The sequence below is a fragment of the Bombyx mori genome, chromosome 25, assembly GCF_030269925.1.
Source record: "Bombyx mori chromosome 25, ASM3026992v2".
Lineage (NCBI taxonomy): Eukaryota > Metazoa > Arthropoda > Insecta > Lepidoptera > Bombycidae > Bombyx > Bombyx mori.
This window is the reverse complement of record NC_085131.1, coordinates 7,186,223-7,211,964: the sequence shown is the minus strand read 5'-3', so window position 1 is coordinate 7,211,964 and position 25,742 is coordinate 7,186,223. Positions and strand designations below refer to the sequence as shown.

The following is a 25,742-nucleotide window of genomic DNA, read 5'->3' as shown; positions in this document are numbered from 1 at the left end:
TGGACAAACGCCCTCCTCCGAACCCCGGCTCGACGGCGGCGGCACGGCGCCGAGAGGGAAGAAGAGCTCTCCCTCTCCCGTTCCGCCGCCTCCTTCTGCGAGATGGTGGACTCGCAGAAGTCGAGCATCGCCTGCCAGGACTCGTCGCTGCCGAGCATCGTAGCCACGACGGTCGGAAGCGACAAGTCCGGTCCTATTTTTGCAACGAGGACGCGGCGCTGCTCCGCGAAAGCGGTGCAGTACGCGAGCGTGTGCTCCGCCGTGTCCTCGTTGCAGCCACTGCAGTGGTGGCACTTCGGCGTCGGCTCCCTCCGGGCGACGAGGTGCAGGTAGCGACCGAAACAGCCGTGTCCCGTGAGCACCTGCGTCGCTCGGAAGGTGAGACGTCCTCGGTCGCGATTCACCCAGTCCGAGAGGACCGGGCGGATCGCCTCGACAGTCCGTCGCCCGTAGGCGGGGTCCGCCAGGCGGCGAGACCACGCCTCGAGCACGGCACGCCGAGATTGAAGTTTCCGCGCTCGAACTTCCGCCGCGCCGGGACGCGGCTCCCCCCTGGAGCGGAGATCGCATCGCCACGCGTAATCCGCAGCGAGCGCCTCCGCTTCTAGGTCCCAGGGAGGCGTCCCAGCTAGCACGCACGCCGCCTCAAACGAGACGGTGCGGTATCCACGAACCGCCCTGACCGCAATCGCGCGCTGCGGACGTCGCAACGCCGCAACGTTGTCACGGGTCAGGGCGTGGCACCACACGGGAGCCCCGTACAGTGCCATCGACCGCACCACCCCCGTGTAGAGGCGGCGCACTACCACGTCAGGCCCCCCGACGTTCGGCAACAGCCGACTCAGCGAGCCGGCAGCCGCCATCAGTCGGGGACCTAATCTTTCAAAGTGAGCGCGGAAGCTCCAACGACCGTCCAGTACGAGACCGAGGTACCGCAACCCGGTTGCCTCGATCTCGACGCGAACGCCTCCGATCACGAGGTGGGCCCCCTGAGGCGGCGCTCTCCGGGCCCCGTGAAACAACAGGGCCTGGGATTTATCAAGCGCCACCTCCAGACCCAACCGTCGGATCCTGCCGATGACGAAGGCCACCCCCGCGCAGGAAAGACGAGCAGACTCGCGCAAATCCTTCCCCCGGGCCACGACCAAAGTGTCGTCCGCGTAGCAAACTATGCTTAGACCCGGGAGAGGAGCGCTAAGGGCGCTCCGCAGGACCCAATCATAGCTGATGTTCCACAAGAGAGGGCCAAGGACCGACCCCTGTGGAACACCGCGCTCAACGGGGAAGCGGAGCACCGTCCCACCGTGCCCGGTGCACACGACCGACCTATCCTCGAGGTAGGACCCGATCAGCCGACGGAGATACGCAGGGACGCCATGATACTGCAGCGCCCCCGCGATTACCGACCAGGGCAGGGTGTTGAACGCATTGGCGATGTCCAGGGACAGGCGATACCTACCCCAACCGGTGCCGCGCTGCGCGGATGGGGTTCCGGTGATTTTCTCCTGTGGAAAAACGACACTGAGTTTGACACGTCAAACACTTTGATCTTTGAATTCAAACGCGCTGTTTTAATATATTGTAACGTCACAGAATAGTGAACTATCTCTGCCTCTCTGGAGTATGACAGGGCTGATATTTTTTAAATTATAATAAAAAACTGATTGCTGTAATAGAATTCAACTTTATTCGGTGAAATTAAAGAAAAAAAGAAAACGTTATAATTTTTTTAAAGGATTTTTGCCATATTTTTCGATACAAAATTATAGCAATTTCATTATTATACTCGTATATTTAAACTAAAGTAACATGACAAACTAAAGTAAAACAACAACTTTTTTGTGACTTTTAAGTTAGGTACTCCGACTATTAATTTCTAGAACAAATATTTATTGAATTCTTAAACTTAACAATGGTAGCTAAACATATGCATTTAAAATAATTAAAGTAACACATAAATAGGCAAGGTCACAAACTCTCAATACCATTTAATCTTTTATTTGTCGAATGTTTTTTTTTATGCTTATATGACAAGTTTTAGTTTTATAAACATTTTTATTATTATCATAAATTGTGTATCTGCTAACGTATATAATACAAAAATACATGTTGCACAAAATCAATCTAAGCCTTGAGGCGTCAGTGATTACGGTCGAATTTTGATGATCGAGCGGATATTTGTGTTAAATTATAAGGGTGATGAATGATATAGTTATTTAATATTTTGCTTTATTTAATAGATCTGCCATATAAGTACACACGTTCTTCATTCACATTATGGTATCAAGCAATTAGCAATCATTCCCGCTACGTTGCAGCGTGAGACATTAATAATTTCTGAAACAAAGACAAACTTCAATATACCTATACTTTATCCAAGCCTAGTGGATCAATGGGGTAAACAAACAGCACTTTTGACAATATCACGATTTTTGTAACCAAACACACTATTTAATCATGTTAATATGACTTAAACCACTTAAGAAACACCTAAAGCCGAATTTACATTACGAAATTAGTGGCGTGAAATTAATTTCGTGACATTAGTTTTACCAACAGTTTCACGTGTAATTTAATACTTTCGTAATGCATGCATTAATTTCATGCATGTAAATTAGTTTCGAGCCCTGCGCGATTTTTTGGTGAAATTAGTGTCATGCAACTAATTTCATAGTGTAGACGCGACGTGAAACTAATGTCGCGAAAGGGCCTGCGCTGTGCGGACGTGTGTATTGTTAGTTCGGACGCGTTTCAAACGTTGAAAATGGCAAGCCAACGATGGAGTACAGAAAAAAAATACAATTCATTAATGAATATCAGCGACAAGAGTGTCTCTGGGACCCGAAACACCTACAATATAAAAATAGGCATACCCGAGATGCGGCCTACAAAATAATTATGGAAGCCATGGAGATGCAATATGTCAAAGAAGCATATATATAAGCATTTCTTTAGCTACATTGAATATAGCAAAATATAGCTTTGATGCTGGCGGCGCCATGGTTACTGCGTTACTGTGGATTTCGCGACACAAATTTTTTAACGAAATTACTTTCGCATATATCGAAACTACTTTCGTGAAACTGAGCTCAACATGCATGACACTAATTTCGTAATGTAAACTCGGCATAAAGTACATATTAATGGTGAAATTGTTTTAAATTAACAATTTAAACACAATTTAGATCTTTGTTAAAATATGCAGCATGTGGTTTTTGTTAAAATATACAGCATGCGGATTTAAAATATGCAGCATGTGATTTTTGTTAAAATATACAGCATGTGGTTTTTGTTAAAATATACAGCATGCGGTTTTTGTTATAATATACAGCATGTGGTTTTTGTTAAAGTATACAGCATGTGGTTTTTTTGTACGGCGATTATCGACGGTAAGCTTATATATTATTTCGGTGGTCGTGAACCGAACAAGGATCGATGATACAACAACGGAGGAGATCATTACCTTGACAGGATGTAGAGCGTTTGTCAGTTGGAGGCCGACACTCCTCAGCAGCACGACCGGAGGCAGGTCGACCGTGTAGAGCCGGTGGAGGGCCTCTATAGCGAGCTGAGTCGGCACGTTATGCCTCTGACGGTTACTCTCGTATCTCTGCAGGTAGCTCGGATCGTCTGTAATAACAAAAAAAATAATGAAATTTACTGCGCGTCGGTAATGGCACGGTTTTGTTTTACTGCTAACTGTAGCTGCAATGTATTTTGATGATGTATCGTATTACTTAAGACTTATTGTGTAGATGGTATTCAGATATGAGGAGAATATAGAAGTCTACGGACAATAAAAGGTGTGGTGGTGTAAAATACAGGGTGTTGTTTTTAGAGTAATACGGAACCTTGTAACGCTAGAATTTTTTTTTTTTTTTTAAATTAACGCCCTCTAGCGTATACGTGGCGCAGTGTGGGAAATATATAATTATGAAGCACTGCGTAGTGCAATTATTCGACACTGCATGGCGTGACCGTGCTATCTTGTCTGTGGTTCGAGGGTGAGATTGTCACAGCACTATAGGTGGAACATTCGAGAACCGTAAGACTATTCTTATAAAAGGACAAGTCACTTTGTCCGAATCTTTTTCAATCAACATCTCTCGAGCTGCAGTGCAAGTTTTATCACGTATTTACCAAAGTCAATTTAACAGTTCCTTGGTGTATTTCTATTCAACCAGGATCCCGCAGTACTTTTCTGAGTGGACGCTGCCGGAAGCGAGGCGCTCTGGCTAGGCGATCCAAGAAAGTACTTGACTACCGTAAAACAAGAAACACACCTGCATACACAACCTGGCTCGGATCCAGCAACCCCAGTTGCGGGGAAGAAATCCAGTAAACGTTTATCGTCATTTTGTGAACCAAACTGGTGATACCGTCTTTATTTATAATATTGTTATATTAATCTCACTTTTTTAAATACTTTCCCGTGTGTTCGGTATACTTACCGACACACATTTAATCAAGGATACCTTACCACTAATTTATTCTGTGTAAACAATTATAATCATTAAATCTGTATTCATGTGTAGTTAATAAACTCAAGTGTAATATATATTGTAATTGTTTCATTTATTGGCATGAGTCTCCCAGAGCGGTAAGTGGTGGCGCCCTGAGATCCTCCTCACAGTCTCCTGTTCACCGGTTGTCTACCGGTGGTGACGTGGCTAGAAGTGGTGCGACTCGGCCCCGTGTCTCTCGACCCATAGACCACCTTTTGGGGAGTGACGCGACTGGGCCTCATGTAACATCGGCATACTAGGGACACCCTTAGACACAGACACGTTATAACCTTACTAATATCGAAGCCGCCGTACGTGGCGTGCTCGATGCGAATAAACAATGTGCCTTAGAGACAACGGACTCATTTGTCAGTACATTCATGGCTCTAATTGGTCGTCGTATACAGGGTGTTGTTCTGGTAGAAATACGGCATCTTACTAATATCGAAGCCGCCGTATGTGGCGTCGGCTAGCAGTTCCGTGAGTTCCTTTACGTCGCCAAATCCGAGGTTAACGCCCTGTCCAGCCAGCGGATGGACTCTGTGGGCCGCATCTCTGAGAAACAAAAAAAAGTCATCGTATACGTCATAAACGTCTTTTTTTTATTGCCCTTGTAGGCAAACGAACTGACGACGGCCCACTTGATGGTGAGTGATTACGCCCATGGACTTTAGCAATGCCAGGGTCATAGTCAAGCCGCTCTGTGTAATCTCATTAGGACCTTATTTAATCATGATTCGAATTAATTTTGTATTCAGTTTTAAAGTAAATTTGAAAGTCAAATATCATATTTGTTAATGACCCTGTAGTGAGTATTAATTAGTTAATTATAATTTGCTTTAGTGAGTACCTATTGACTAATTTTGAGGGTTTTCCTATAATTATAATTTGATTTAATTCCAACGAAATCGTTAGTTATCGATCACATAATTACGTTGAGCTCAGTGGTTACTGAGCTCTAGAATATTTGGACGTAAGCGTTATCAAAATATACACATTATTTTTTTTCCATTTTTTTTCGCATCTTGTTAGGAAGTAAATACTTTTTAAGACTTTGGTTTTTTTTAATTAGAAAGTGCCCCAATCAGAAAGTATTCCTACTTTGATGGCTAGTTACTAACACGGTTATTTTATAGCGGCGCTAACAAATAGCACGTTAACGCCAATTAGTAGGAAGCAGATTAATGATTTGAAAAGATCGAAATGTTAGCAGAAATCGTTTCGAATGAGGAACGTTCCAGAAGGTTTGGCTGCGTACCGGCGTTATTCGTGACAACGTAATACAAGAAACAGAGTAGGTTAGTGAAACAGATAAATTATTGGTCCATAGTAGACATTAGTGACTGTGTAACAGTGTTTTTGTGATCTTCAAATCCTGATTCCTAATCATAACTCAACTCAACTAAGAGTGAGAAAAATAATCTGACTCTTAATAATAAAGTATTTTTTTATTGCTTAGATGGGTAGACGAGCTCACAGCCCACCTGGTGTTAAGTGGTTACTGAAGCCCGTAGACATCTATGACGTAAATGCGCAACCCACCTTGAGATTTAAGTTCTAAGGTCTCAGTATAGTTACAGATTTACTTAGTTGATTTTTTTTTAGATTTCCTTAACTACGATTTTTTCTTAGACGTTTCGCACAGAATAGTACAGGCACTATATTAAAAGCGGTTCACAGGGTTTTTATTTTTATTGCTTAGATGGGTGTACGAGCTCACAGCCCACCTGGTGTTAAATGGTTATCAGAGTCCATAGACATCTACAACGTAAATACCGCCACCCACGTTGAGAGACATGAGTTCTAAAGTCTCAGTTTTTACCGTTGCTGCGTGGAATGTGCACACAGAGGCCACGCGCGTAGGGTTGCCACCTGTACTTTATACTAAAGTATTGTACATTATTTCAGGTAATTGTACTCTATACTTTATGTGAAAAATAAAGTACACGAAAATACTTTATCCGCCATGATTTGGTTTCTTTCAGATTTTGAAAAGTTTAGTCATATTTAGGTATTTTTTTGTTAAGCGAAATACATAGATTGCTCAATCGATGTCGCCGCTTGCCAACGCCACATCACCTAAGCACTCGTTTTTTTAACAATTAATTCTGAACGCAACTTAACCTTAAATGTCAACAATGTCACTGTTATTAATTGTCACAATTTCGTGTTTAATTTGAATAATTGTATTATAAAATATGTATTTAAACATAATAATAATAAATAGAATGTACTTTATCTTAATACTATGTACTTTTTTTTCTACCTATACCAATATACCACTACCAATGTACTTTATCTGCAAAAAAAGGTGGCAACCCTACACGCGCGATATGTGGGTGAGTCCATTTCTGTGTCTGCGTGTGCTGTCTTGTCTTGCCCCGGCAGTACACGCCGTGATTCGATGTCGGCCTACGCTCACTTTAACACGTAGGTCTTAGTAGTTTCCCCTCCCTCCCATACCAACCACCCCTTGACGTCCGTGACGTATAAGCGTACGCCGCGTTAAGCTACGTGTCGATTCCAAGCAGAACCCGCGTATTTGGTGACGTCATCAAATCGCAGTTTTACGTCGCAGTGGATTGATCCTCCGAAATAGTTCAGTCATTAAAGGGGGTTGACCTCGGAAAATCGACATACCCGGTATATTACCACATAAGAACTTGTATTTTGGCATCCTAAAACTATTCTCAAAATTCGCATATACCAAATTTGATGGTCACAAGTTTTAAAGTCAGGTGTCAAAGGTCACAAAATCGATTTTATTTTTTTAATTTTTTGCAAATATCTCGTTTTCTATGGGTTTAACGCTATTTGTATCTATTTATTATCAATATTGTGGAGAATTAAATTCTTTACAACTTTTATATTTAACATTTTTTTATACCTTAACCTGTTTTCGAGATACAAGGCGTAGAGCGCGCGGTCAGAGAATTATTTGAGGTCAACTGGTAGTCGTAATATTAAACTTTTAATATTAAGGGTATATTTTATTGCTAAATATATATGTAATTATCATTTTTTATTAACTTTTCAGATATTTACTTAATTTCGCTTAGGATGACTGGACTTGAAGTCATCGTGGCCTAAGGGATGAGACGTCCGGTGCATTCGTGTTGAGCGATGTACCGGTGTTCGAATCCCAAACCACTTAACACCTGGTGGGCTGTGAGCTCGTCCAACCTTCTATGCAATAAAAAAAAGTAAAAAAACTTACCCGACTAGAGCTACTCCGTTAGCGACGTATCGTGTACTGTGCCCGAAGGCGAGGGGGAAAGCGGCGCGGGAGGAGGACGCTACTCCTTGCACGGAAGGCGGGAGCTGGCGCGCCGCACCGTCCGGTAGTCCGGCCCGACGCAGGCAGCCGCTCACCCACGACATGCAGCCCTCCACTGCGCCGCTCCGAGGATACTGCTTCCACTTGAACAGTTCCAATCGATCAATTGGTTTTTTTTCTTCTATCTAAGCTGAGAGGCCTTGAGAGGCTATTTCAGCGTAACCTTGACTAGTAGGTGAGTTCACGGGGCTCAAACCTGTTGACGTTGCTAACACGAACCCTAGCAAAAGTCGTGCTTCGCAGAATCTACCACCTGATCAGAAACGCGACCCACTGAGAAGATCCGGCGAGAAACTCAATGGGCTGTGTCTGTGGGTTAGGAGTGGGTAATATCGGTTTTACCGCGTATCGAATCGTATCTATATATCGAGGATCAATATCGGATATTGAATCTATATATTTTCTGAATCTATATATTGATGGATGCTAGTAGATTTTCTCGATTCATGATATTTGAGATTTGAAACGATACGCTGATATAATATTGTAGTAGATATAGATTTAAGTCAACGTTATACGGTTGGTTTTCTGATATCAATTAATAATATGATCTTAAAGTAATAAAAAGAACATGAAAATAAAAAGATCAAAAAAACTTTCCTTCATGCTTTTACCAGGCTTAGGACTGGCTACATTATTTTCAGTTTTTAGTATTTTGTGTCTTAATTTAAAATTACAAAATATACCAAAAGAGTGTAGATTTCAAAAGTTTAATACAAACACAAGAAATAAACTCAATTATTTGGATTCAACTAAAAATAGAAAAATGTGTACTTTAAAAATCAAACACAAAAAACTTTTAAGTATTTATAAACACTTGTCCAAAAATTCTAGTTCAAGGTCAAAGCGCGTGAAATTAAATTCAACGATGCAAATAGGCTATACTGCATTCAAGTTAGGGTCGAAAGTTGAAACTTCTTTCCTTAATTGTATCCTGCTGATACGCTAAGAATAATCTACAGACATATGGACTTAAATATAAGGTTTACAATTGTATGGATAATGCCTGTTTCTGTTTCATTCATCACATGATATCCCTATCGTGCGCTCACTCACTCTGGCCGATTCGATACGAACCAAACGAATATTGCTGATATTAACGAATCGGTACGATATGCCGATGCGCATCACATCGAGCAATATCGTGTATCGGCTGATATCGAAATATAGATTTCGATTCACGAATCGGTACGATATGGCGATGCGCATCACATTGAGCAATATCGTGTATCGGCTGATATCGATATATAGATTTCGTGCGGGGCGATATCGGATTCAACGATATTGCTGCGATATATAGATATTGAATCTATATACGATTTATATCACCCACTCCTACTGTGGGTTAATTTACTCGTTGAGCCCTTCGTCGCAAGCGACGGGTTCGACGAGAACGATGACCGGTGCTTGAGGTACCTAAAAGCACCATTAGTGGATCGGGAGGATTCGTAATGACGTGTGATCACTTGCTTGAGTATACGGTTATAGTAGTATGGCCTAGTTTTGCTGGGATGCAAGCATGCGCTATAAGAAGAGGGCCCGCGCATATATTATATAATGCATAATACAATTGATATTTCAATTTCTTGTTTCAAGGTTGGTGGGATTCATGAAGTGATTGCTTTTTTTTTCAGGCCTGAGGCCGAACCTCCTGCAAGGTTTCCTGCGTATTGTCTGTCTTCGTTTTCGGAAGCGGTCTCCTAACACTCAGTATTGGTGCGGCCCAAGGGGAAAGTATGCCGTGGATACACAAATAGTGTCCGTCATGGCGTTCAATTTTTTAGGTATTACATTTGCAACTGCAGGCAATATGTAGTCACAAAATAAACTTACAAGGGCATCGTTGAGTTCATCGACGAATTGTTCCTCGGGTAGTTTCAAGAGTCGTTTCGCGTTGTCCTCCCACGTCGACCAGACGAGTGAGCTACGCTGCGAGTCCAAAGGCAGGATGGCTATTGGACCTGAGGGCAGCCATCTTTGCCAGGCAGTTGTGTTATCCGTTTCCTGAAATCGACGGTACTCCATTCTGTATTATTACTAATCGATGTTTCATATTTTTAATACGCTTTTATTAGCTTCAGACGTATGTATGTTTGTAACGGAATCTTTGAACTTTGATTTTGACCCCCTTCAAAACGTCGGATTAACTCGAAATTTGGTATACTTATTAAGGACCGAAAACAATTCAATATTTAAAAAAAAATTGAAAAAAAATTGAAATTTATCTAAAAAATGAAAAATAAATAATAGTTTAATAAAACTAACAAAATACGCTTTTATAGAAAATCCAATTTAAAACTACTGATACCATGTACCCTACGCTATTTTTTACAAAAACATCATTTTTTCTTACACTATTTTTAATTCAAATTTATTTTCTATTTTTTAGTTGGATTTTCTATAAAAGCGTATTTTGTTATTTTTGTTAAACTATTATTTATTATTATGAAATATTATTACAACCAATCAGTTCTAAAGCCTCAGTGATTATTATTTGCGTACTTAGTTATTGCTACGTTATACTAAATATCCACTTCCTGTTTTTATTTCATAGATCGATGAAAGAGGTCGATGTCTATTTGTTTGTTATTTAGTTATCAAAGCCAGTAAATATTACGTAACGTGAATTCCGTTACCCTGCTTGAGTCAGGATTCCAAAGTCTCATATTTAATGCATATTCCCAAATTATTATATTTAATGGTGATCGTCCCAACATTCAAACTAGAACGTATGACTGCTTCGTGGCAGAAATAGGCAGGGCGGTGGAACATAAGTTTTTTATTTTTTATTGCTTAGATGGGTGGACGAGCTCACAGCCCATCTGGTGTTAAGTGGTTACTGGAGCCCATAGACATCTACAACGTAAATGCGCCACCCACTTTGAGATATAAGTTCCATGATCTCAGTCTAGTTACAACGGCTGCCCCACCCTTTAAACCGAAACGCAGAAATAAGTAAGGTGGTGGTACCTACCGGCGCGGACTCGAGAGGTCCTACCACCAGTATGTATCCTTATAGTGCCTACATTAATAAACTCGGCGACGTTTTGTGGTGACTATGGTTAATTATATGAAAAAGATGGAGTTCTTGAAACTATTCACGCGACATCTATTGCATGTTGATGGGAACATGACAGAAAATTTCAAGAACGTATAGAGAACAAACATTAATCATTTAATGTTAAGTATTATAACAATTAATTGTAGGATAAATGAAATATTTAGATTTTCAATACAGCGCCATCTATTAGAATTTTACTCAACCCGAACACTATTACATCATGACGATTAGCCTCGTTACACCGCCATCTGTTGTAAACTTACAAGAGCTCAGAGAAAATTGTTTTATTTCCGTTATGATGCTCTTTGTTTTATTATTATAATAAACAATAATCACATTTCACAGGAATGGATTTTAAAATGCACACGTTTTATTGTTAGACATTAAAAATATGATACAGTGGCCCTCTAATAATATCCGTTTGGACTGAATGTTTAAAAAGCTTATCAGGATTGTTTGAGAGCAATTACCTCGGCTAAGTACAAGGTGGCCACCACACCCATTTGGTCGTAGTTCCAAGACAAGTATTGCACACCCATAGCGCGTCGTACCGCAGAGTTAGCTCCGTCGGCGCCAATCTGGAAGATGCATTTTGATAGAAATATTAATGATACGTATGATTTCGGTTGTTTTTTTTTTTCTTTTTTGTTTTTTTTTTATCTAGAAGCTAATTCAGCTTTACCCTAGCGTGTAGGTGAGCTCTCGGGGCTCAAACCGGAGCTGTTGCTAGAACTGGCCCTAGCGCGAGCAGTGCTTCGCTGAATTTACCACCGAATCGGAAACGCGACCCACTGAGAAGAGCCGGCGAGAAACTCAGTGGGTTGTGTCTGTGGGTTAATTTAATTTATGACGGTGACCGGTGCTTGAGGTACCTGAAAGCACCGTTAATGGATCGGGAGGAACATAGGTTATGTAATGTTGGTAGAGCGTATGGTAAGCTCGCATAGACACCACCATCAGGTCGCATAGGCCAGTTTTTGCCGCGATGCTGACCACACATTGAGATTTGGAGGCCTTACCTTTAATAGCACCCCATTTTCGCTCTGCTATTTCTATTTCTAAGTCTGCAACGGTAGCCAGTCCAGTCGTATTTAGTTTATCTATACTTCTATACTAATATTATACAGAGGAAAGATTTGTTTGTTTGTTTGTATTGAATAGGCTCCGAAACTACTGAACCGATTTGAAAAATTCTTTCACTGTTTGGAAGCTACAGTATTCCCGAGTGACATCTTTTTTGAAAAAAATTATGGATCCTTACTAAACTTCAATAATGTAGTGTGCAAAAATTACCTAAAATATTAAAGAATGTAAAGACACTGCGTGCCCTGCGAAAACTATTGAGGATAGAATAAAATAATGTACTACGATTTTGTAGAACACATTATTGTTTACAAAAAGTGTCGCGACAGCATATGTCTAACTATTATAGTTATGCCGCAATAAGTGTTCTTTTATTTTTTTAAATAAAACAACGTCGGTGTTATTTTTGTTAAAGATCCGAGCGGAGCCCGAGCGGGCCGCTAGTAATTCATATTTTCATTAATTAATTAATATTAATGAAAGAACGCGTCCGTTATACTCTAGTTCACTGCTATTTTTATCAATAAACCATTAATCGGTGCAGTACGCCAACTACGTGATTTTCACCAGTCTTTGTGAGACGCGGCATGTTTAGCTTTTCCATTGAACTATTCACACCGACCAGATGTTATTATCGTTGTCGAATAATTATTGGGCCCGCGCGTATTACTTGCGTTCAACGTTTCAGTATGATCCGTGTAGTGGTGCAGAGCTAGACTACTGAGCCCTAATTAATGTACTAAACGTGTATAGTGGCCTAGAAAAAAACGTGGGTACAAGCGCGTGGTGAGTTCATAAATGAGTCGACTATTATCAAAGTCGGCAATCTGACTTTTGGACAACGATTGGTAAATCAGAAAAACGAATTATTGTCTTTGTATTCCATTGGCAGTCACAAAACTCTTCTGAACGACATCTTAGATAAATAACAGGTTAACTATTAACCTTTATTTAATGCAGGTTTTGAACCGTATTCTTTGAAGGAGACGATTATATTCAAATCAATCTGTATTGACATATCAATAAAAATTTTTTGTCCAAATGCACAGATTGCCACCTTTGATAATAGACGACTCAAATCTGATTGAAATATGAGACTGTTAAATAAAACATAAGTTCCGATAAAATTTATTTAGACAGTTACGGTCTACTTAATACCGTAATAGGCGTTTGTTCTTTCAAAATTAATAAATTCAATTCATATTTAAACTAGAATCATACCGTTCAAATAATATATGTCGATGATATTGTGAACAACATTTTTTTTCTTTATATTGCTAATTCGGTAAATATACATTTTTTGTTTAATCTGGTGATTAATAATAAGGATTATACTTATAAACATATAATACATAGTTCTTATAATTATTTAAAACTTCAAAGCCCATCGAAATTCTCAATAACGAACAACTATCAAATCCTTAGAGATGATAAATTAATTTGTAAATTGGTTGCATCACTGCGCAGCTTACATTATAAGCTTCGAAGAAATACGTGGTATTCGATATTTTGATAATATCCGGTCACACTCGACCGCAATTATTGAGAGCACCGAAGAATTCGGGTCACTTAGTTTGCGTGTACCAAATTATTGCAAACATATTATTTCGACGAAAACTTTTATTCCAACTACGTATCTTCGAATAACAAAAAGCTTACAAGGCCCATCGAATAGACAGGTGTCTAAACAAGTCTAAAATAGAACGAAACCCCAAATCTAAACTAGCCATTCATCATAGTTCAAACTTAAAACAGATGGAGTTTTTTTATTTTTTTATTGCTTAGACGGGTGGACGAGCTCACAGCCCGCCTGGTGTTAAGTGGTTACTGGAGCCCATGGACATCTACAACGTAAATGCGCCACCCACCTTGAGATATAAGTTCTAAGGTCTCAGTATAGTTACAACGGCTGCCACACCCTTCAAATCGAAACGCATTACTGCTTCACGGCCGAAATAGGCAGGTTGCCTACCCGTGCGGACTCCTAAGAGGTTCTACCACCAGTAATATAGTAATCAATTTTGCAAATACCGTTTAGAGCAAGAATTAATCCACGGAAGGATAGATATTTCGTTTCAAACTCGCGATCGATTTCATTTGATCAAAATCTGAAATCTTGAACTATTGTAGTACACATAGTTGATTTTCTAAACAATCCCAGCATGCCGCAAGACGTTGTTATTAAATTCTATTATTGGAATTTTGATTCGTTTGTTTGCATTGTTGTTTCACAGAACAGATCGTTTTGACCACTTTACTGCAGCATTAATTTAGTATAGTACATTTTGTGTATGTTTTTCAAGGACTCTGTCATTTTAAATTTATTTTTGGCAGGATAAAAGTGCTAATCCATTTTTCTATTAGAGTATTTGTTGACACGTATACTGTTTTGGCCTAGTTAAAAGAAACATAATAATTTATGGTTCCATAATTTATTACGGGCCACGTTAGCTAACGTACATTTTGGTGAGTTTCTAAACGTGTCAATGGTTTAATAAAACCAGACTTCTGTAACTATTCGCGTAGGAGAACGGTCTGACGGAAACGCGACACTATCAAGTGCTTTAAATAGATTTTTTTCACGTCAACAACGAATTAATAAATTTATAATTGGTCAGTTCATGCGATTATCAATATTATGAGTTTGTTTAATGAATTTTAAACGACTTGTAAGTGATTATCGTAACCGGCTATAAAACTTTTACGGCCCCATCAAACTGTTCGTGATCCCAAATTATGATTAAGTCTATCGGCGGGGGATGTCACGGATCCGAGTGGATTGTACCGAGAGCTTTCAGATTTCAGTAAAGCGCGGGATGGCGCCATGATACGCACTCACGCACAACGTTCCCGTAATGTATCGCCGTCTCATTGCTCCAACAAAAATGACAAGAATAAAAAGGTGTGGAAATAATAAAATGTTACCGCCGTATCATTTTATTACATTTTCTTATTCATAAACGAGTACAAATGTTTAACGTCAGGTTTTTTTGTGTTTGTTTATATTTTACTAAAAATATATTTCGTGTATTCGTGGTAGGAAGTGAGTTATCTAATAACAATGGGATAATTGATTGCGGACAGGTGTGCCAGGAAGGTAGCGCGCGATGGTGTGGCGGCATGAGTCAATTGCCGGAGGATGTAGAGGATGATGTCGAAGGAGGATACATATCTAGCGACGAGTCAGCACACGGCGCTGATCTCGCTGAGCGTCTGAGGGTCAAACCTTCTAAAGATATATGGGAACTGGGTAGGTACATTTTTGAATTAATACAATGTATTGTACTAAATATTTGGCATGGTGATTTAAAAACGAAAATAGTCACAACAGACCTTCATTTTCGTGAATTTGAGGCTTACGTCAAGGAGTAAATATGTACTGAACTAAAATAGTGGTTTGCAGACATGTTTTGTGAGCCACGTCGATAAATTAATCAAGAATTTGAATGAATTAAGTACGTTAATTTTTACTCAGTAAATAGCAGTAAGTGTACTTTTGTTATAAAATTACGAATTAATGGGATTCATTTCTGATTTTTTATCCTCAGACGAGATACAGTACACGTTACGGCTACTGCCGTATTCAGAAGAAATATCAGTACTTATAGGTAATGGGAATTACGATGAAACAATACAGTTTGCCTCCGAGGCTGAAGGCGGATTTGGCCTACGAACAGCCATCCTTTGGGCCTGTTGGCTCGGAAAGAGTATTCTGCTTTTTAAATTGCTAAAAATGGGCGTTGATCCCGATGAACTAGACGATGCCGGAAGGTCTGTAGTATACGACATTACTGCAAGTTGCGTTTTATATACTACACTTTATTGAAATACTTTAGTATTGATTTTCAAAACAATTTTCAGGACATGTTTACATTTAAGTTGTTTAGTTGGAAGCGAAGAATGCGTGAAGCTTCTACTCGACCACGGAGCGCACCCGAATACATGGGACTCGTCTACAGAAACAAAAGCGACGCCTCTCCATTGCGCAGCCAGCGCCAAAAGTTTAGCTTGCGTAAAGGTAAACAGGACGATACCGAAGATGAAAGTTGACCCCGTTAATATATATGTCAATATTTATGTTTATTTTTTCCAGGTGTTGATCGCTCATGGTGCTGACGTAAATGCCGGTTTAAGTGACAGGTCTCCGTTACATTACGCCGTCCTCAGCGATGCACCGGAAGTTGTGAAGGAATTATTAGAAGCTGGTGCGTGCCCCGACACGCCACAGGTGGGCTGTCTAAATTCATTTCAAACACAAACCAGATACTAAGTCATAAGTGTAAACAAATCACCATTTTGCGCATTAATGGAAAGTATCTATATATTAATACGTGAAGCAAAAACTTTGTATCCCTTTTTACGAAAATTGCGCGGACGGAGGAGTATGAAATTTTCCACACTTATAGAGAATATAGAGAAGAAGTGCAGAATGCTAATATTTTTTTAAAATAATGCATAAAAGATACAATAAATCAATAAAGAAAATATTACACACACTACATACCTTGTAGTTGACGCACACACGCATGTATACTATTTATTTCCAAACTTTTGTTCTTGACGTCTGTGGTCAAATTGGGAATAGATTAAATATTGTTTGTCTTTATTAATATTTTATTATAGAGTAGCCTTGGCGAAATTTGTGATTATAGTAGTATAAAATACAATCATAATAGTGTACAATTCTGTACTTCCAATTAATTATAGTCGAATTTCGACTACTGCGGGACCTCTAGTACAGCTAACTGGACGATTGTTAATTTTTTTTGTAGGTATTTACGGAAACACCTTTGCACGTAGCGGCATCGTTGGGGTCGGCTTCGTGCACTAAACTGTTGTTGAATGCCGGTGCTGATGTCCGAGCGGCTATGGGCCCGGGGAAGGCCACGGCACTACATCTAGCCGCCGAGGACGGTCACGCAGAATGCGCGCGCTTGTTACTCGATCACGGCGCACACATAGACTGGCCCAATTTCAGGGGACAAACACCACTTCATCTCGGTAAATCATAAAACTATTTCAATTATTTTTACTGGTGGCAGGACGTCTTGTGAGTCCGCACGGGTAGGTACCATCGCCCTGCCCATTTCTGCCGTGAAGCAGTAATGCGTTTCGGTTTGAAGGGTGGGGCAACCGTTGTAACTATACTGAGACCTTAGAACTGATATCTCAAGGTGGCTGGCGCATTTACGTTGTAGATGTCTATGGATTCCAGTAACCACTTAACACCAGATGGGCTGTGAGCTCGTACACCCATATATGCAATTTATATTGCATTAAAAAAAAAATTTACACTTACACTGTCATGTAGGTCACGAGTGCCCTACGCGGCGCACTGAAGTAATTACATCGATTTTTTATACTAAGCGCCTCGATTGCCTAACTTTGCCTTCTTTTGTTTGTTAATGTATGTTTTATAGTCTTTTACGTCTCTTAGAAATAGATTTATTCTCAGTAACTTTGGGTTCGTCTTCGTCAGAGTCTGCTAGATATTGCGGCCCCTTAACAAGAAGAACGTAGAGAGAAATCGACATAATTACTTCAGTGCGTCGCGTAGGGCACCAATGACCTACATAGCAGTCAACGTGTTAATATTTCGAAGCAGCTTTGTTATCCGAGAAATTTTACTTTTATGTACGCAGCTACTTTAGCGCAGTCACTGGAAGTGGTAGAGATGCTTGTAGACAGATGTGCCGATGTCCGTGCCAAGGACGCAGACGGCAGAACTCCTTTACACGGCGCGATCGTTAGAGGGGCTCGGGCTTGCGACATTGCCCGTTTACTTCTCTCTGCAGGGGCCGATCCTAACGCTTCTGACAATTTCGGCTACACACCATTGCACATTGCTGCACTGAATGAATTCTCGGCTTGCGTTCTATTGCTGTTAGGTAAGAATAATTTCATATTTACTGAAATATAACGCTTTTCTATATTAACGTATCTGGGCAGAGAGCTTGGCGGGTTTCTTGATGTTGAGCGGTTGCTTGAAGTCAAGAATATCCAGTCTAGTAACATCACGTGGTATAACGACCACCTTCAAATCAATTGGAATATGTGATTACACTATAAATAGAAGGGTTGTAACAATTACGTTCGAGTTAACTACTCCTACTTGTATGTTATACCAATATCAACTGATTTATTTTACCCAAAATGGCTTCTTCGCTTCCGACACTAATAAATGACAGCGGTTTCGATTTCTTGCTAATCGCGATTTGGAGTTTGTATCATCAATCCCGCCATAAGCGTATTTGGTATAAGGGTCCTTCGTCATGGTAAGCAAATGGGTATTTCCAAAGAATTCCGATTCCAAAAGAATGATGAACGATTCGCATTGCTATTAGCCCGAGAATCGCACAGTAGCATAGTCGCATGACTACAGTTGCCTCTGATGCCTTGCAAATAAAATTTGGATGATTCTAAATGCACTGTAACGGCCGTCTGGTGTAGTGGTAAGTGACATGGTCACTACACAAGGGGGTCGCGGGTTCGAATCCCGCCAAGGGAAGATATTAGTATGGTAAATATAAATGTCTTTTCCAGGGTTATGGATGTATATTAAATATATGTATGTGTATAATAAAAATCTTACATTTATATCCGTTATCTGGTACCTGTAACACAAGTTCTTTACGAACTTACCACGGGGCCAGTTAACGTGGCGTGATTGTTAGTAAATATTTATTTATTTATTTATTTACTGTAGGACGTTTTGAAAAAGATTATTTTTTTCTAAGCTGCCTATTGTATTATCAATTCATTTATGGCCATACAACCTAACGAAATCGTATTTATAATAATATGTTGGTTTTTTTTTTATACAATTCCATTATATACCAAGTCTTCATGCCTCTTACACGGGAAGCGGTCTTGCAGTGATCTGTGCTAGTCTATTTGCGTTTGTTTAGTATGAGTGATTCTGTTGGATGCCGTTTATTTCAGATTACGGGGGCGACTTAACACTTCGAACAAACGGAGGCGTTTCAGCACTTTCTTTCATCGTACGAAGAGTGCCCGATGTTATTCCTCGTTATTTGTGCAAGTTCGACGACGCTGTACACGTGAGCGAGCATGAGCTCGGAGACGTGGACTGCGAGCTCACCATTGACTTCAGACCCCTCGTGCCGTGTCTAACGAGAGGAGAAGCCGAACTATTGCTTGCATTTGTTGAGGTATTTTTTTTATTGCCCATGTAGGCAGACGAGCACACGGCCCACCTGATGGTGAGTGGTTACTGTCGCCCATGGACTTAAGCAATGCCAGGGGCAGAACCAAGCCGCTGCCTACCGCTTAATACTCTCACAAGCCTCGTTTGAAGAAGGACATGTCATAGCGCTCGGGATACACCGTGGAGGGAGCTCATTCCATAGCCGGATGGTACGTGGCAAGAAAGACCTCTGGAATCGCACTGTGAATTACCGCAGTGGCTCCAGGTAGTATGGATGAGCTCTACTCCGGTGGCGGGCGCTGTGATGGTAAAAACGAGATGACGGCATCAAATACTTATTCTTTGATATCAAATATAATTTATTATGCTGCTGAAATTAAATTGTTAAATTTTTATTTCAGGTTGGACATAAAGACGTATTAAAACATCCGGTGGCTGAAACGTTTCTGTTTTTGAAATGGCGCAGAATCAGAAAGTTTTTTGTATTAAGCTTTATTTATCACGCTATATTCATAACTTTATACAGTCTTTATATTCTGCGTAAGTATAAATTATATTAATTAGTTTTGGATTCAAATTTTTTGAGTTTACGTGTCTAAATCTTTTATTAACAATAATAAGAATATGAGTCGCCTCACTGTCGCGAATTTAAGTTTTAATTGTTTATTTTCTAGAATTATCATAGCCTATCTGATCGCCTTGTTGTTTTGCTGGTCTTTGATCTTGAATATACCACGGCGTCTTAGTTTGATTCCCAGTCGCAGCTCATGTGAAAGATATTTGGTATAAAAATCTAGGTTTTCATCTCGCATGTGTTCAAAGTTAAAAGTCTTAGCTCTTGCCAATTGATTATGTAACCTTTAGTTATGGCATTCAGGGAAGCGGCGTGTGATTTTATAGGGAAATAAAGTTTTGATCTTGGTTCTGCCAAATATTCGCCTTACATATTCTATGTGAGGCCGCTAAAAGACATGCCCGCTGAGTTTCTTGCCAGTTCTTCTCAGGACGGAGGCTAGTTTTTGTGAATTGGCGGTAGTTCCTTTTGACGTTCAACAAGTGTGTATTTTCCTTTATGTTGAATAAATTTTTATTGATTTGATTTATGCTGTTAATCTTCATTTTCTTCAGTTTTCTTCATTTTTCCAGAAATATTCCTATGTGAAAACGCTACGTGTAACGTGCCTTCTTATCTCCGCCCAGTTCAATATTTGATACTTATCTTGAACCTATGTTTTTTGGCCAAAGAAATATTTCAAGCATGTCAAGATTGGTCAGCTTATATCCGACAGTGGGAAAACTGGTTGCAATGGCTAATTATCATAGGAGTGTTTTTGTGTACGGTAAGACGGATATACATATTACAATAACAGTTAATTTGGTGTTATGAAAATATGCGTTTTTAATATTGCTTTTTCTTAAATAGATACCGTACTGGGACGTAGACAATGGGGTTTTAAGAACAAACACAACGAACTGGCAGCACGACGTGGCTGCAATTACCATATTTTTCTGTTGGCTGGAACTGATGATGATCATCGGAAGGTTCCCTACTTTCGGTCTTTACGTCCAGATGTTTACTACAGGTACGAATCTAGTGAATAGGCAATTTCGAACGTATGTCTACACCGAAAGGAGTCTTATGTGTTTTTATTTATTTCAGTTACGGTTAATTTTGCCACATTCCTCCTGGCGTACAGTTGTCTCCTCATTGCTTTTGGTCTAGCTTTTAGCGTGCTGTTCAGCAACTACCCCGCATTCCATTTACCGGCTGGTTTAGTCAAAACGGTCATGATGATGTCAGGAGAGCTTGAATACGAGGATATATTCTACAACAACTGCACAAATTCCGAGATTTACTATCCTCTGACGGCACACATTATGTTCCTGATATTTGTACTACTTGTTACCGTTATATTGACAAACCTACTAGTTGGTTTGGCTGTTAGTGATATCCAGGTATGTTATTAAGGCTTAATAAGTAATTGTTTTCTGACATTATTAAATTTATAACATCAAGAAAATAATAATGATCTCTGGTAGTTTTTTCACTGTATCTAAGTTGTTCTTATTTTGAGCTTAAGATAAGGTAATAGATACGAACTATAATTGTATATTCACATTATAGAACGAAATAACTTTTTTCTCCCATACATATTCACCAGTAGCCTATGAGACTATTCCAGCTACGTCCGGACGGGTAGGTGAACTCACGGGCTCAACCTGAGAGAATTTGCTAACACTAGCCCTAGCAAGAGCAGTGCTTCGCAGAATCTACCACAGGATCGGGATCACGACCCACTGAGAAGATCCGGCGAGAAACTCAGTAGGCAAAATACCCGTAGGTTGCTATTTCCAAGACGTACTGGACGATATACTGCGTACTCTGATGGAAGATGGCCATGACCACGAAGATTGTATAAATTATTCGAAGCATCGGATAGCGGTAGGCAGCGGCTTGGCTCTGCCCCTGGCATTGCTGAAGTCCATGGGCGACGGTAACCACTCACCATCAGGTGGGCCGAATGGTCGTCTGCCTACAAGGGCAATAAAAAAAAACTATAATGACAATAAACGGTTAGCCTGGTGTGGACATGCGATGCGTAGAAAGAAGATGCATGTGACTAGGAGATGTATGGAAATTGTAGTGCAAGGTAGAGGGGGAAGAGGTCGACCGAAGAAGACATGGATGGTGTGTGTGAATGACGTATGAAAGAGAGAGGAGTCAGTGGTGAGATGACGGCTGATAGAAGAAAATGGAAGAGAAAAAATTGCTGTGCCGACCCCACCTAGTGGGATAAGGTGTAGAAAAAGAAGAAGAATAAAACTCGGGACATTAAACCCTCAAAGTATTTTAAATAACGTTTACCACTCGCGGGAACCGAAAAAAAATTAACATTATAATATAAATGTTTATAATATAGTTTTACTTTGCAGGCGTTACAAGAGGGTGCTGGATTGGATCGGTTGGTGCGTCAAACACAATTGATAGCTCATCTCGAGGGAATGCTGTTCAGCTCACTGTTATCATGTGCGCCTCAGCAGTTGCTGACTGTTTTACGTTGGGGAGCATTACTGACGGCGACGCACATGCGCACAATTAATATTAGACCGAACGATCCAAGAGAGAATAGAGTAGGTTTTCGCATAACCGTGCCTTTAATTTTGTGACAAAAATTTTATTTGGATTAAATTAAAGATATTTAATCATTATTGACTGCCAAATGATCTTAGGGTTTCTTTTATTGCTTGTATGGGTGGACGCGCTCACAGCCCACCTAGTGTTAGGTGGTTACTGGAGCCCATAGCCATCTAGAACGTAAATGCGCCACCCATCTTTAGTAAGTTCTAAGGTCTCAGTATAGTTACAACGGCTGCCCCACCCTTCAAACCGAAACGAATTACTCCTTCACGGCAGAAATAGGCGGGGTGGTGGCACCTACCCGTGCAGACTCACAAGAGGTCCTACCACCAGTAAAAAGTCCGAAAGAAAAAGTCCAGTAAAAAGTCCCAGGGTCCGATGGGCGGTGTATCTAACACGTTTAACGTATGCGACGTTCTTTATGTGCATCGGTATTAAGATATAAAAGGCCCTCTTAGGCCCTTCTTCAAATCTCGTTTGACGTCAGACATAATATAACAACTGACGATAATGAATATTTATCCTAAAATTCGTTAGTTTTTAATAGTGTCTGATACACGCAACGAAATCATCAGGTGTTGCCAATGTAATTTATGTTTACATAATTTGAATACGTTTTATAATGTTAGAATTAAAATTATCGTGTGAAGAACGAATATACCAATCAAATAAATTTTTAGAACGTATGTGAGAAGACTAAGTACTCTAGATGGGTGAGCGAGTTTTCGAAATATTCGTATTTTTTTTTCGGCTTTGGAGTGAGCTCCTCTTAAGGTGTTTCCCGAGCGCTATGACATGTCTTTCTTCAAACGAGGCTTGTGAAAAGTACTTAATGCTAGGCAGCAGGTTGGCTCTGCCCCTGACATTGCTGACGTCCATGGGCGACAGTAACCACTCATCATCAGGTCAGCCGTATGCTCGTTTGCCTGCAAGAGGAATAAAAAAAAACCCATCTAGAAAAATGTATCAACAATCTATCAGTTAGTATGGGAATTAGTAAATGCGGCGAATTGGAAATAAATTGTATCCGTCCCTAGAATTTAAGTTCCGGTACATTCACATCATTCAATACTCGTATCCCGAGCGACTCCTCATTCGATAACTTCCATCAGATTTTGAAATTTTATTCTGTGTCTAAATTTTTAGATACCGAAGGAATTCATATCAGCTATCTACAAGATGGTGGCAAGTCGAAAGAATACGAAAAGAAGTGTACGAAAAAATAACAATTACGAATTTAGAATAAGGAGATGCCCGGAAGAGGAAACAATATCAAAACCAGAAATCGTTAAACGAAAAAGCAATTTATATGACAGATTCTCGTTTGATAGTCAACAGGTGGAAAGAAGGAAGCGACCTACTTCAGGATCAAATACTGACAGCAGGAACAGACCCCCTTCATTGACGATCAACGCTATACAGGAAATATGTATGGTTGATATAAAAACCCAACTTCTTGAACTAACAAAGAAAGTTAATAAATTACTTGAAGGTACAGAAGCAAGATTAAATCAAATCGAAAGCAAAGTAAACGGACAACTGCCGTAAAATGTTTCATTCAATGATGCTGTTGAAATTTAATAAACTTATGATATTATATACATGTTTGTTTTGTATTATACCTGCTGATTTCAGTGGAGCAATCACATAGGATCTCTTTTACAGATCTAAGATGAAAACATCTATTTGTGGTATAATGTTAGGACACTCTAGTATTATTTCTGAAGTTGAGTAATTAAGTCTAATCCAACATACTAATTTCAATCTATCAAATATAAATTTTTATTAATCCTCAGATCTAAATTTCATTTTTAAGACAAAAATGAGCCACATGATGATGAATATGAATAAGGCATTATGTGAAAATAAAAATGATACATACCAGCAGTTGGCATGAATATGTGTCACCATTGTTCATTTTAACTAAACTCTTTGGATTTATTTCTTCAGAATTTGGCAGTGTATAATCTGCAATCTTTGCTTCATAGACAATATTAAAGTTTTTATTGTCTGTATTATTTAGTTCTGTATTGACAGCGTGCAGCAATACATCATTTTCGACAATGTAGGCAACATCATCATTGTAGTTGTCGGCACTGTTGAATGATATTAAAGCATCTGAACAAGCATCCCAAACCTAAAAATTAAAAAGATTCTTTAGGAGATAATTGAATTAATCCATAGTGAGATGTCATTGTTTATCTCATAAGATTAATCATCAATGTTAATGGATACATTCTGTTTCCAAGAAGAACATAATAATATAAAGACAGAACGTATAAAACAATATTATATATAGCTTTATGAGATTACTGCTTTTTCATGTATATTTTTTTGCATAGTAAACAAACTCCTTAAACCTTGTGACGTGTGGTCTAAGTATCGATTTTATGGTTTAATCACAGTTCTGAACTTAAAACTGCAATGTTTAAAAGCTTTGCTGCAGAAAAGACAGGATGGTGAAAAGTATCTTTGTGGGCTTAGTATATGCACTATGACAATTACTAATATCTACACTCTTTGAGAGCCAGCATCAGTTGTCTTTTTATTGGTTAATTGGCATGCTCACAGCCTCGCCGGTGATTAATAATTAACCAAATCCTTTAGTTATTATCATCAAACCTACCACCTAATTTGAATTGTCATGAAACTTTCATTAAAATAAATTGAAAATACATCTCATACTTGCATATGTTTTACAGGTTGCAGTCTCATATCTTCAATATGTTTCCAAACATTCAAAGATGACATTAATGATTTGGTATTTTGACTAAGTGCCACAACTCTATTGCTGTATTCTTTTCTCAGTTCAAATTGCTTGTAAGGGCTGCTTTCCAATAGTAATATTTTGAAAGTGGAAAATAGTGAGTTTTTAGCTGTAATCAAATATTTTTGTTAAGAAGATACTGGTGTATGTTCTATTTACCGTAAGCATGAGTACCTTACCTAAGGCACAAGCCAAGGTGCAGCCAACCATTCCACCTCCAGCGATTATGATATCATAATTTCCTTTATATTTGGCGTCTTCGATACTACTCAAGGGTCGTAGGTTATAATTAAAATTCTTTGATATAATTCTATGTGTTCGAAATACTTGGTAAATATTCCTGGTTAACAACATTTTAGTTTATGGATTATGTAAGTAATGGTTTAACTTAATAGATGCAGAGAATAGTAGTGTGGGAAAATAAGTAGAACTTTTTCACTTTATGTGTGTAGCTTTTGATAAATTATTGAGGTTCAAATCAAATCAGCTGGTTTCGTTTTGGTAAATTTAATGTTGTGACATTTCATGGGCACAGTTTGAAAATTTGACAGTAGTAGTTTTACTTTTCCAACTGGAAAGACAAAGGTGTCATGCTATAGCATCTAGTCTTTTATCCTAGGCCGAACGGAATCAAACCCATAAAATAACAAATTTAATTGTTAAAAAATCAATTATAAAAATT

At 39.5% G+C, this 25,742-nt stretch overlaps 2 protein-coding genes across 3 annotated transcripts; one reads left to right on the top strand and one right to left on the bottom strand.

Annotated features, from left to right (window-relative positions):
• Nucleotides 1–1,664: 1,664 nt before the first annotated feature.
• On the bottom strand, nt 1,665–25,606 carry LOC101746083 (ubiquinone biosynthesis monooxygenase COQ6, mitochondrial). 2 transcript variants are annotated; one of them, XM_012689647.4, is made up of 9 exons: nt 25,240–25,605; nt 24,979–25,169; nt 24,176–24,430; nt 11,374–11,481; nt 9,676–9,846; nt 7,723–7,925; nt 4,945–5,060; nt 3,464–3,630; nt 1,665–2,337 (listed from the first exon to the last, which is right to left on the bottom strand). In XM_012689647.4, exons 1-9 carry the CDS (start codon nt 25,412–25,414, stop codon nt 2,308–2,310), a joined length of 1,416 nt encoding a protein of 471 aa, XP_012545101.3. In that variant the 5' UTR covers nt 25,415–25,605; the 3' UTR covers nt 1,665–2,307. The 2 variants fall into 2 exon arrangements, with proteins under 2 accessions (XP_012545101.3, XP_062532123.1); XM_062676139.1 differs by lacking the exon at nt 1,665–2,337 and having other exon boundaries at nt 3,189–3,630; nt 25,240–25,606.
• On the top strand, nt 14,790–23,890 carry LOC101746226 (transient receptor potential channel pyrexia). Its single transcript, NM_001309555.1, is given in 14 exon segments — nt 14,790–14,888; nt 15,071–15,236; nt 15,535–15,757; nt 15,848–16,004; nt 16,080–16,214; nt 16,759–16,987; nt 17,629–17,874; nt 18,929–19,158; nt 19,556–19,694; nt 20,301–20,494; nt 20,578–20,737; nt 20,815–21,110; nt 22,089–22,286; nt 23,440–23,890. Coding segments are annotated over 14 exon segments (2,853 nt in total). The 5' UTR covers nt 14,790–14,810; the 3' UTR covers nt 23,842–23,890.
• Nucleotides 25,607–25,742: the final 136 nt, after the last annotated feature.

What these genes read in the sequence shown, in the direction of transcription:
- LOC101746083 (XM_062676139.1), bottom strand. Translation starts at nt 25,414, where the DNA reads ATGTTGTTAACCAGGAATATTTACCAAGTATTTCGAACACATAGAATT. An exon ending in CCACCTTGTACTTAGCCGAG is followed by an intron (nt 9,847 to 11,373) that starts GTAATTGCTCTC and finishes CGTCGATTTCAG; the next exon opens with GAAACGGATAACACAACTGC. An exon ending in ATACGGCGGCTTCGATATTA is followed by an intron (nt 3,631 to 4,944) that starts GTAAGATGCCGT and finishes TTGTTATTACAG; the next exon opens with ACGATCCGAGCTACCTGCAG.